We start from the raw sequence: 12,496 nt of genomic DNA on the forward strand, positions 1-12,496 counted from the left end.
CCAGGACTAGGAAGGAGGACCAGCTGGTGGAAGAGGGATTCCCAGGGGGATTAAATCTGTTTCCAGCCACCTCTCAATTCCCCTGCCTGCAGATTCAGTCTCTTTCCTCCATCTCTCTCTACTGATTTCTTTCTGGGAGTGAAACAGAGGAATCACTCAGGTGTCCAGGAGCTCCCTGAGATCCAGGAATGTCCCAGCCAGAGCAGGGCTGTTGAGGAGTGTGAGAAATGGTCCCAGAATCCCCCAAGGTTGAGCTCTGCCCGTAAGGCTCTGAATCTCTCTCCCTGCAGTGACTGTGACTCTGGATCCAGACACGGCTCATCCCTGGCTTGTCCTGTCTGAGGATTAGAAAAGTGTGAGACGGGCAGACACACGGCAGGATCTGAATGACAACCCTGAGAGATTTGACTCTGCGTATTGTGTGCTGGGCTGTGAGGGATTCACCTTAGGGAGACATTGCTGGGAGGTGGGGGATGGAGGATGCTGGGCTGTGGGGGTGGCCAGAGAATCTGTGAGGAGGAAGGGATGGATCAGCCTTAGCCCTGGGATTGGGGGGATCTGGGCTGTGGGTTGCTTGGGTCAGTTCTGGGTGCTCAACTTCCCTGAGACCCCCCTACCCCTGTGCTGGGTCTCCTGCAGGATCCGGGTGTGTCTGGACTGTGACCAGGGGCAGGTGACATTTTTTGATGCTGGAAACAAGGACCTGATCTTCACTTTCCCGCCGGCCTCTGTCCCCGGGGAAAGAATCCACCCCTGGCTTTGGGTGGGGCCAGGATCCCAGCTCAGACTGTGTCCCTGAGACACGGGGTTGGAGTAGGAATGTCCCTGGAGGACTCTTGTCTCCTGAACCCCTGATACCTCATCATGACCCCCTGGAAGTGTTTTTTCCATCGCTCTGGTTAATCCATGCTTCTGAGAGGCGGTAGCTAGGTGAATGGAAGAATTCCTCTGTCTACACCACGGGTTAGGTCGATCTAGCCATGGCACTCAGGGCACAACATTACCGGAGTGACATAATTAGGCTGATCTACGTTTAAGTGTAGACCAGGCCTAAGCGGGGTTTCCTTGGAGCTAGCTGAAAACACAGGGGCCCAGGGATTAGCTGGCAGCTGTCTACAGTGCGTGAGGCAGAAAGCCAAGAGATGCAGCCGTGAGTGTGATCCTGGCAGGAAACAGAGACAGAGCTTGTTTCAGGTACAGGATTCCCTGCAAAGGCAGACATGGTTTCTGAGTAAGGAAACTGCCTGCTGCTGTTTGTTTCTCCTGTGCTCAGGACACAGGAATGTGTGGACATTGTTTGTAAATAATGATTGCACCCAAGGAATACCTGACTCCTGTCATCAATTTCTCCTCCCAGTGGAAGAACCTAGCAAAGACCCATATGCTGGCTAACTGCTCAGGTCAGAGGAGCCGTGGTACAACCCGAGACAAGATCTACCGGCAGCAAATGTGTTGGTGGGAAACACGTGCAGGGAGTCCCTCAGCAAAGAGCCTGTGCACAGGAGTACATTGCTGCTGATTGCGGATTTCAGCATATCCAGCTTTCTGTGCTGAACACCCCTCGTTGTCCCGTCTCTCCGAGCTGACACTCCTCTCCCCAGAGCCAGACAAAGCAAAACATGGATCCCTGGCACGTATTTCCCCCCTTCCTCTCCCCGCTGTAAATCCAGTCCATACCGTGATTATGGGCTCAGTATTGCCCTAATGAGAAAAAACTATGGGAAGAAACTGGGGCAGCTGGGGTGGAGGAGGGTGAGTAGGGTTGTTACTTTCTGTTGTGTATGTGGAGTTGTACAAAGTTGAAACCTAAAATAATCTCTCCAGCTCTGCACTGGCGCTGTGAACGGGCTGGGCTGTAACCTTGAGACGGCAAAGTCATAAAGCTTAGAAGATTTGCCATAAAATCACCTGTCAGCTCAAGGGTTGCTCTGGGTTAATGAGTTGCTGTTGTTTTCTTGCCTTGTCACTAGCCCACACCAGCTGCCTCTGACTTTAACCCAGGGATCCCCTGTAACCGGCTGGTCCCAGGTGCAGGGGCAGATGTTCAGTTAGACACAGTCAAGCCAAGGCTCCTCTGCACACACATTGTCACTGAAATAACTCGGTGGGGTTGAGCTCCCACCTTTTGTTGTTTCATTGCAAGTCTGCATGTGGCTGTGGATGCCCTCACTGTGAGTTCAGAATGCCCTGGTTTGATTGAGGGCACGTCTACACACCACCTGGGAGGTGTGATTCTCAGTTCCACAGATGTGAATGTGCTGACTCTGCTGGAGTTAACATGGTACCAATAGCAGTGGGGTCGTGTCAGCAAGCGGGTGGCGTGGGCTAGCCGTCCAAGTACAATCCTGACCGATCACCTGGACACATTCTGTGTAGACAGACCCTGAATTTAAGCTTTTGTATTCTTGTTTGTTTCCTTCCCCTCTTTTCCTTTCATTCCCTTTTTGCTTCTTCACACCCTGCTGCTCCCGTTCCTTGCCTAGGTAGTTCCTGCTTCCTTCTTTTCTTATCTTTCTCCTGCTCCTCCTCCCAGCCTCTCCTTTCCCTTCACCTCATTCTGCACCTGTGCAGCTGATGTCAGTGGGACACGCCCCTCCCATTATCAGCCAAACCATTTCTGTGCAGCGGGAACAGAGGAGCAGAGATCCCAGCAGCCATGGCCTCAGCGACTCCAGTAAAGGAAATCCAAGAGGAAACCAAATGTCCCATCTGCCTGGAATATCTGACGGACCCGGTGACCATACACTGTGGGCACAACTTCTGCCGAGTCTGCATCACTCAGCACTGTGAGACATGGACAGAGGGGGACTATGACCCTTTGTGCTGCCCCAGCTGCAGAGCCAAAATCCAGGCAGGGTCTCTCCGGAACAACTGTCAGCTAGCAAATATAGTGGAAAAAATCAAACACCTGGATTTCAAACCAGGAGGAGGGAATCTGTGTGAGAGACACGACAGAGCCCTGGATCTGTTCTGTGAAGAAGACGGGGAAGTTGTGTGTGAAATTTGTTGGAGATCCCCAGAGCACAGATCTCACTCGGTGCTTCTCATGGAAGAGGCTGCTAGAAAATACAAGGTAGGAAACTCTCTGGATGCGGGTTAATTCAATCCTTTTCTTTCCAGATTAAGGCTCCAGTCACACTACAGAGCTCACAGCCGTGCAGCTGCACCACGGCAGCGCTGAGAGTTCTTTGGTTCCTGGCCCTTAGTCTAGAACCTGACCGTGCAACCAACCCTTTAACTAATCACATTCTGAATTTTGCTCCCTACCAGGGCTTGTGGGTACCAGGCACTCGTCTAGGGTAACCATCTAGCACCATTGTGCCAGGATCAGAGACATGGTTTGATCCTCAGCTCTGGACAAACTGACATTTCCAAAACATGGCAACCTTAGGACAAGATTTGGGGGTGGGCGACTGCTCCTTAAGAACTTAGAACATAGGACCTCAAATGTGGATCGCTGGCTCAGCGTCACATCCCGTGAGGCACAGCAAAGCTCAAGGATTTTCCAGCACTTAGAAGAATCCAGCTGTGAACTGAAAGCTGCTTGAATCTTACCTCTAGCAGAGCAGGCCCTTGTAACATTAAAGGAGGGGGAAGCACCTCCCCCTCCTCGTCCCGCATTTCCTGCAAGACACAGCTCAGGTGCCTAACCCGCTGGGCTCCAGGAGCGGGGGTCCCGGCTGTGGATCTCCAACAGTCACACACTTCCCTGCAGCCCAGACTTAGGTGCCTAATTCCTTGAGGGGGGCAGGTTTTAGGACACACAGGCTCATCCACATCCCCTATTAGCTCCAGTCTGTCTTTCATGGATCACATTCCAGGGCTCCTGTCTTTCCCCATGCAGTGTATAGGAGCCTGGATGTCATTGAGGAGGGTTGTGCCCATTTGCTGAGGGACATAAGTGATGCCATCATAAGCTGTAGTGTAGAAATAGTCTTAGAAAATGAAAGCTGAGACTCCTAATTGCATGCCTCCAGAAGCTGGAGTGTTAACAATCACATCAATGATCTGGTGACACGGCCAGCACCGAGGTCTCTTTCCAGAGCAGCGTTAGTATCTGTGGGAATCAGGCCTTTCAAAGACTGATTCCATCTTCACCACATTTTTAGCCCGGGAACTTAGTATCACTCCTGAGACACACAGACCCTGCTCCTGCAAGTTCATCTGCACAGGTGCTGCTGATGCCCCCGTGACCCGGCACAAGGGGCTGATTGTCGGATCAGAGCCCTCCTGGGACATTTTGCACAAAAGCTTCAAAAGTTTTAATGTTACCCGTGCGATCGTTCCAACTCAGCAAAGAGCAGAATCAGGTTCAGGAAGGGAAACATCCGGTGGTTGGAAGCAGGGTGTGTTTGTGAGCTCATGATAGTGAACATCCCAGTGCAGATCTAGGCCAAATACTATTTGCATTAAACTGGATTGCAGCAGAACTAATCCCTGGGCGGTGCTGACCTGTGTCAGTCTGAACAGGTGTATTGTGTACGTGGGCGAGGACCAGCCAAAGTGGCTCCATGAGTCCCACAATGCAGCCTTTTCAACTCTCCCAGAATCCACCTCTTCTAAGAGCCTTGTTAGGAACCGGGTGATACCTACCCAGAAGGCATTGCGGTGGAAAGAGTTTAGGACAGCGAATCCTAACCCTCAGCATTCTTAGCACAGCTACTGGGCCTTGCCCTGGTGCTTAGGTCAGTTCTGCCCACCCAGTGCAATCCCAGGGGTTCAGGGCAGATGATCAGTGGGAGCCGGGCCTATCGCTTGCTCATGAACTTCCACAATCCTTTACAGTCATTCTAAGAAGGGAAAAACAGAAGTTAGCCAGATGTGTTAAGAGAGTTATGGTGACGTTTAACGCAATGCCCTGCTTTTTTGACTGAACAAGCAATCTCTTAACCACAATAGACAGGAACATATAGAAATCTAATGTAGCACTAACCTATAATGAGTAATTATGGAGTTAAGAAATTGATGACATATGTCAGAAAGTTTGGAAACATAGTGAAAAACAAGACACATTTGGGTCCAAAACAGGGAACTTCTAGGAATTGAAACTTCAGACACCCTAGAAGTTCAGGGCATAATTGCGATCAAACCCACAAAGCCGTGAGATCAGTGTCTCATAATTTTCATCAGGTGAAGAGTCGGTTCTCACGGACTTGGTCACATAGGAGCCTTTCTGTTATGTGCTGTACTGCTGATAATTAATAGCTGCCAATCAAGTTTAGGTAATTGAGGTCTCTAATTATCAAAAAGATTGAACCTGAACCGGTAACGTCTGAATACGACACACTCCCCATCTGCATTAATAAGATCTCATTTCGCTGGTGTGCGTGATGCCAGAAACCTAGCAGGACTGACAATGATCTACAGAGTTATGGGTTTGGGGAGGAAAAACATGCCCCCTCCTACACACACACTGTCAGCCTCAAAATAAAACCAGCCAAATCATTTCTGTTTCTTCAGGAAAAAATCCAGTCCCATTTGAAGACTCTGAGGGAAGAGAGAGAAAAGATCCTGGGACTTAAATTAACTGGAGAGGAGAAAAGTCAGGAGTACCTGGTAGGTGCCCATTATTAACCTTCAGGGACTTGTTAGTAATTACAGCCCACAAAAGCTTATGCCTGCAGAAATTAAATTTGTTAGTCTTTAAAGTGCTACAGGACTCTCTTTTTTTTTTTTTTTTTTTTTTTTTTGTAGTTAGTAATCAGATTCCTCTGTGACATTGGTGAACGTGGGCTTCGGTGAATTTCTCCATGATCATGGATTGCTGTGTTAGATTGATGTGCAGAATCGAGGGTTTCATTTCAGTTATCAGTTAATGTCTAGCCCTTGTGGCTTTCACACAAATTCTCACTAAGTGAACTGAATGTCACCTGTGCAGCGCTGTCAGCTGCATCTGCCGTCATTTCTTGCCCTGTTAAATCATTTGATTATTTTTCTGCCCTGACATCTCTGTCAGTGTAGTGCAAATTCCTGCCTTCTGCTGCTCTGGAATTGAATTCCCAGAGACCGTTGATAACACAGTATCCTAACCATGGCAGACATGGAAATATCCTTTTAAGAGTTTTTGGGGCCAAAGGTAAAGGTGGGAGAAAATTACTCTAGTAATGACAGGGTAGAGTCAGGTATCAGAAATTTTAGGGTTTACAAAGACCTTCTCCCTTACGCACACTCAGTGCTCCATCAAAGGACCCCAGGCTCCATCCATGTCTCTGACCAGCCCTTTCCCTATTTTTATATAGAAACGAACACAAACCGAGAGGCAGAAGATTGTGTCTGAATTTCAGCAACTGCGGCAGTTCCTGGAGGAACAAGAGCAACTCCTCCTGGCCCAGATGGAGAAACTGGACAAGGAGATTGTGGAGATACAGAATGAAAATGTCACTAAACTCTCTGCAGAGATTTCCCGTCTCAGTGAGCTGATTAGTCAGATAGACGAGGAGTGTCAGAAGCCAGAGAGTGAATTCCTGCAGGTGAGAGTGAGTTAGAGATACCCCAGATCCCAACACAGGTACAGGACAGCTCTTGAATCATGGGCACGGGAGTCCAGCAGTCAGAGATCTCAGTGTAACTCAGTGTGTGCGTTCCTGACATGTGAATGACTCTTGTTCCTTGAAGAATCACAGGCACATTGATATAAGAGATGGAAAAGACCCATTACCTCAGTGAATCCATGGCCCTGGGGCCAGAACAGGGCCTGTTTTCCTCAAAGTTGCAATATAGCTTCCCTTGGATCCCTGGTATGTGTCAGGTGGGACTGAGATTCTTTTTCTCTCTTTCCCCTCCAGGATGTCGGTAGCACCTTGAGCAGGTACGTGGCTCCTTCCCACTCCCACGTCACAATGCTGGGAAAAAGCTTGGAAACCATGTTAGCACCACAGTTCCCCAGGGTCACACAGCAAAGTGTGTGGGGAAGGCCACATTTTGGATACAAATTTCTCTGATCAATTTATCCTGAAGACTCTGGAATGATCCATTCAGTAGGATAGATGAACCTACAGTTTTTCCTAGAGAAGTCACATCCCTGGGGGACTGGCTGCCTCAGGGTTATGGGAATGGAAAATGGGCCTTTCACTGCTGGGACGCTGGTTACCATTCAGCTCAGGGCAGCAGTGATCAGGAGTCTTTCCCAGCTGAGGACTGTTTGGAGACCTGTGTGCAATGAGCTGGGGAGGGGGAGCTGGTGTGTCAGTCTAGTTCAGTGGTTCTCAATCTATTTACCATTGTGGGCCGCATATGCAACTTTCTATGTGTTATGTGGGCCTCATCCACACAATATATATATAATACCTATATGGCCTGACGATGTCATATGGGCCGCAGCTGTGCAGGTCACAGCTTGAGAACCACTGGTGTCTAGTTCCGAGTGAACAGATTTCTGCAACACTTAACATGGGAATCTCCTGTCCATCTCAGCATGGAAGCCATAGAGTGAAAAAAGTTCCCCTTTTATCCTCAGAGCTGGTCTCTCTGGACCAGAGTTGAAGAATATTAATGGGACCTTCAGAGGGAAGGTTTCACTGCCACAGCCTGTGCTGCACCTGCTCTGAAGCTGGGAGAAGCAGAGAAATTCTAACTCCAGGCCCATGAAAGCAGCATCCTTCACTAACAACAAATTATAATGTGTCACTACATGAAATATAAGAATATGAAGTTTTCTCTGCAGGTGTGAGAAGGGGATGTTCCAGCAGCCGGTGGAGATTTCTCCTGAATTAGAGAAGAGACTCAGCGATTTCTCCCAGAAAAGTATTGCGCTAATGGAGACTCTGAGGACATTCAAAGGTACTGAGATGGGATCTAGGCTACGTTTATACTGAGACCCCGCTCAACTGATCAGGAAGTCGACTGAATAAGTCCACCCCTTCAATAGCGTAGCGCTGAGCTGACGGGAATGCTGTTCCCGTCGGCTCAGCGCAATGTAAACAGCATGCAGAAGGGAAGCAGAGCAATCGATGTGAGTTACGCAAAGTATGCAGAGTAGTTTGTGTAACTCCCGTCGACTGCTGCCAAATCACGCAGTAAGTGTGAACCAGCCCTAGGAGGGGAAATTGGGATGAGCCTCTGAGACTATAGGAGGGGACGGGCTCTGGCCAAGTGGTTCATAATTAGATGATGTGTCTATTGAATGAAAGGTGGAAAGTAGAGAAATTGAGCAGGTGTAACATGCCCAGGTGACAGGATGTCACACATTAATTCCTGACTTACAAAGATCACAACATTGAGACCCAAATGTAGTAAAATGGCCTAATTTTGGGTCTCTCATTTTCTCTCCCAGCTACAGAACTTGCAAAGCCCTTAGTGGGAGCGGGTGTTGAATCTCCACACATATAAAATCATTTATTATTTGTATTTCAGTGTATGGAGATTGAGGACCCCCTACTGCTGAGTAAATAGACCCATGGGGATTTCAATGACGAGCCCTGACCCTGTAAACTCTTAACATCCCATTAATACCAAAGGGACCAAATGTGGAAAGTTGTATTCACGCTAATATCTTTGCAGGATTTGAGTCTAGAGTCTGACAAAATGCAAGAGGTGAATGATCAAACCAGCTGAGGTCTGGAGGGTGGAAGGAGATAATGAGGGGAAAGCAAATTTGTCTGACAGATTGTATCTCTTAGGGTGTTTGTGTGACCTAATGGCTTTTGATCCGATTGCTCTGAGATGCCTGAATGAAAGAGGGAAAAGAAGGTTTCTGCTTAGTTTATATTTATATTACAAACTTGAGTGTGTCTCTGTCCCTCTCTGTCTCTGTCAGAATAAAAACCAAGCTAGGTCAGTTAAGCGTGGAGACATTCTTATAAATATGAAAGCAGGAAATCTCATCTCTTTTCTCCTTTCTCCTCCAGACACTCTGCCGTCTGAACTGGAGAGAAAAAGAGAGCCGTCCCTAGAAGCACGCACACAGGGCGAGATGGCAGGTGGAGATCATTTTTAAATTATGAGAAAATTCCCAAGAAAATGTTTTCATGAAATTGTAGCCAAAGTTAAAAACCAAACCGAGACCGGCCATGACACACACAGTCCTGAAAATAGACACGTGAAATGCTAAGGAGATCTGTGATGGGGTGTCCCAGCCTCTCCCGCCAGAGGGGGAGCCCTCAGCTTCCTCAGTGGCCAGAAAGTCCCCTACCTGTCATGCACGCTGCACACTCTGTGGCAAGAAGCTGGGGTTAAAGCCCAACAGAGGAGAGAGATTCACTCCCAGATCCCGCCAGAAGGACTGCTGTGCTGCTTGGCCTTGCTGTTTGCTGAGCTCTGACGCGCCCAGAGAGGCTTCGGGACTGTGTTACTGCCCGGCATGACATGTTGGGGCCTACACGGGATGGGAGTGGTACCAAAACACCCCCTTTGCGGGGGAGCCCCAGGCACCATCTGTCACAAGATCCCAGGCTGACGTCACACAAACAATCCTGACACCAACCGTGGTGCTGGGTTTGTGCCCACACTGATGAACGGAAACGCTCTCACTGATCAGCATCCAAACACCCTTTACTCTGACCCTGGGGTTTTCATAGCTGTTCACAGGAATTTTGATACTAAATGGAGAGGAATGAGCAGAGAGCTCTCTCCCCTCAGCGCTGACACATCCTCTCCTTTACCCTGGTGCAGGACTCGCACACATCACACCTCTCTAATATCCTTCCTTTCCTCTGGGAGGGGCTGGGCTCTCCATTGGAGCTTCTCACTCCTCCATTGACTGGGGAGATGTTCCCCTCTGATGCTGCCCTCCTCCCTTCTCTGTGGGCTGGGGCTGGGCCTACCCCACCCAATGCCACCCCCTGCTCTCTGGTCTTCATTGGCTCTGTCCCAATGCTGCATCTTCCTCTCCGTTCCCTGGCCTGTGAGTGGAGGCTGCATTAGGAGGCAGGCTGCCTCAGGGGTTTAAAGCTGGTACCTGCCTCCTCTGCTCCCTCCTCACTAAACTTCTGACCCCTTCCTTGCTGTGTCTCTGCAGCTGGGAATGGAGCAGCCCCAACAGGGGGAGCAGGGAGCTGAAGCCTCTGCAAAGAAATGAGAAGCTAAGGAAGTGGCTGGGTCCCATTACACAGGCTGAGGAACTGCAGTGACAGCTCTGCCCAGCCTCAAGTGACCGGGGCAGAGGCAGCTCCCTGGGATCCAGGAGTCTCCCAGTCAGAACAGGAATTCTGGGGAGTGTGAGAAATGGTCCCAGCCTCCCCCAGGGCTGAGCTCTGCCCCTAACGCTCTGATTCTCTCTTCCCCAGCGAATGTGACTCTGGATCCAGACACAGCTCATCCCCTGCTCGTCCTGTCTGAGGATGGGAAAAGTGTGAGATGGGCAGACACACGGCAGGATCTGCCCGACAACCCTGCGAGATTTGACACTGCGCCCTGTGTGCTGGGCTGTGGGGGATTCACCTCGGGGAGACATTGCTGGGAGGTGGAGGTGGGGGATGGAGGACACTGGGCTGTGGGGGTGACCAGAGAGTCTGTGAGGAGGAAGGGAGGAGTCACCTTTAGTCCTGAGGGGGGGATCTGGGCTGTGGGGTGGTGTGGGGGTCAGTTCCAGGCTCTCACCTCCCCTGAGACAGCCCTGCCCCTGCGCCGGGTCCCCAGCAGGATCCGGGTGTGTCTGGACTGTGACCGGGGGCAAGTGACATTTTTCGATGCTGGTGACCAGGCCCCAATCTTCACTTTCCCACCGGCCTCTGTCCCAGGGGGGAGAATCCACCCCTGGCTCTGGGTATGGGGATCCGAGCTCAGACTATGTCTCTGAGACATTGGGTGAGGGGGGAACATCCCACCGGGGACCCTGAAATCAGCCTCTCTAGCATCACATACCCTGGCTTCTGTGACCCTGGAAGACTCCCTTTTACCCAGCCCCTGATCCCTCATCTCTATGACCCCTGGAACTTCCCCCCTCCCTGCAGCATCACCAGGGATGGGTGCGGGAGGGAGGTGAAAACTCCCTGGAGCTGCAGGGGGAGCAGAGGGGCCCTGAGGGGCAGATGTGGGGCTGGGCAGGGGCCAGAATTAACAGCCAGGCTGGGGACAGGCACACGTGGAGGTGGGCAGGACCCAGCATTAATTAATGAGGGTTTGGGGTGTGGGAGGGTTTTTGTACAATCTGTGGGGTTATATCTCACTGAGGCTCCCAGCCAGAGCTCCTGTCACAGGGCCAAAGTCACCTTCCTCTGGAGCTGCTGGGTTAGCACCACAGTAATTATCACACACATATGGGGATGGGCACGATCAACTGGAATACAGTGTATATTTTTTTTGAAACTTTGTGTTTTGGGGGTTCAATTTCATGACTTTTAGTTCTGACTCAGGATTATTAATTTCTGGGGTTAGCATTACTTGCACCAGGGTGGGTTAAACCAGAGCAAATAGAAGAAAGAAAAGGGAAAGATAACATAAAACAAAATAACCAAAGAGGCCAGGAGAAAGGATGTAAAACATCTGTGAAAACAATTAGAGGAAAACACTCTGAAGTGGAGAACCAGCCAGAGGCAGATAAAGAAGAAAGGATAAAATCAGAGAAAGAATGGAGAAAATAAGGGGGAATGATCTGTGACAGGGACCAGAGGAAAGGGATCACAGGATCAACAGGGATGGGAAATGAGGGCTAGAAAAATGGTGAGTAAAAATGAAAAGTGTGAAAGAAAAGGGAGAAGAAAAGGGAACAAAAAAGGAATAGAGAGATTTATAAATCATCCTGAAGATGAGACTGCAACCCATTAATTTCCTATGTTACTTCCTTTACTTTGTTGCCATTTTAATGTCATAAAGAAAACTGTTCTCAAAATCTGTGGGTCTCTTTTCTATTACTGTGGTTATGGAAGCTGCTTCTCAGCTCCTTTTCACTTTGAGGGATATTTATGGTAAATAAAGCATGAAAGACAATTCTGATGTATTCTTTTTTAATTATCCAGCTGCGGCTGTTGGGGGCAGAGTCGTGGGATTTGCTTCCCTACTTCGTTGTGTCACCCCAGCACCAGCAGGGAATATACCAGCATGTCCTTATGATGACAGGGTGCAATCCATGAAAGGACTTAGGTGTTGCAATGCTGAGCGTCTCAGGGCCTAATTTTTAGGCAGTTAGAAGATCACAGGAACAGCACCGATCTTCAGCACTGAGCTGGGTGACTAAACTCCCTGTACAATGCATGGGCGACACAGGTACCTGACCGTGTGATTCACAAAAGCCAGCTCACAAGGTGGGGAGCCGTCTAAGCCAGCCAATGGGAGAGGCCGACAAAGGGGGAAAGGAGTCCTATTTCCTGCCCCTCTCTCACAGATAGGTGCCTAAATCTGTGCTGCAGTGGGGCGTCTATCTCTGCTTAGCAATCCACAAATGGGAACCCAGGGCCTCATGTCAGATGGCTCAGGCGCCTAAAGCATTTCTTTCTGGAGTGAATTAGGCACCTGCCTTGCTCCACACAAAATGTGTGCGCGGGAGGGGGAAGAAGGGGGTGGTTTTGGTGATGTCACCCACTTTATAATTTTTATTTCTTGCTTTGAAAAGAACAAAGCA

The 12,496-nt window shown here is 49.6% G+C and overlaps 1 protein-coding gene across 1 annotated transcript; it reads left to right on the forward strand.

Annotated features, from left to right (window-relative positions):
• The first annotated feature begins 2,656 nt into the window (after positions 1-2,656).
• On the forward strand, positions 2,657-10,735 carry LOC137165004 (zinc finger protein RFP-like). Its single transcript, XM_067566072.1, has 7 exons — positions 2,657-3,073; positions 5,461-5,556; positions 6,240-6,470; positions 6,786-6,808; positions 7,664-7,779; positions 8,847-8,918; positions 10,224-10,735. Exons 1-7 carry the CDS (start codon positions 2,657-2,659, stop codon positions 10,733-10,735), a joined length of 1,467 nt encoding a protein of 488 aa, XP_067422173.1.
• Positions 10,736-12,496: the final 1,761 nt, after the last annotated feature.

The sequence above is a fragment of the Emydura macquarii genome, unplaced genomic scaffold (genome assembly GCF_026122565.2).
Source record: "Emydura macquarii macquarii isolate MOO-44397 ecotype Brisbane River unplaced genomic scaffold, CSIRO-AGI_Emac_v2 contig_2729, whole genome shotgun sequence".
Taxonomy (NCBI): Eukaryota; Metazoa; Chordata; order Testudines; family Chelidae; genus Emydura; species Emydura macquarii.

Coding starts and splice junctions, on each gene's coding strand:
- LOC137165004 (XM_067566072.1), top strand. CDS start 2,657: ATGGCCTCAGCGACTCCAGTAAAGGAAATCCAAGAGGAAACCAAATGT. Junction 3,074..5,460: donor AGGCTGCTAGAAAATACAAG/GTAGGAAACTCT, acceptor CTGTTTCTTCAG/GAAAAAATCCAGTCCCATTT. Junction 7,780..8,846: donor GACTCTGAGGACATTCAAAG/GTACTGAGATGG, acceptor TTTCTCCTCCAG/ACACTCTGCCGTCTGAACTG.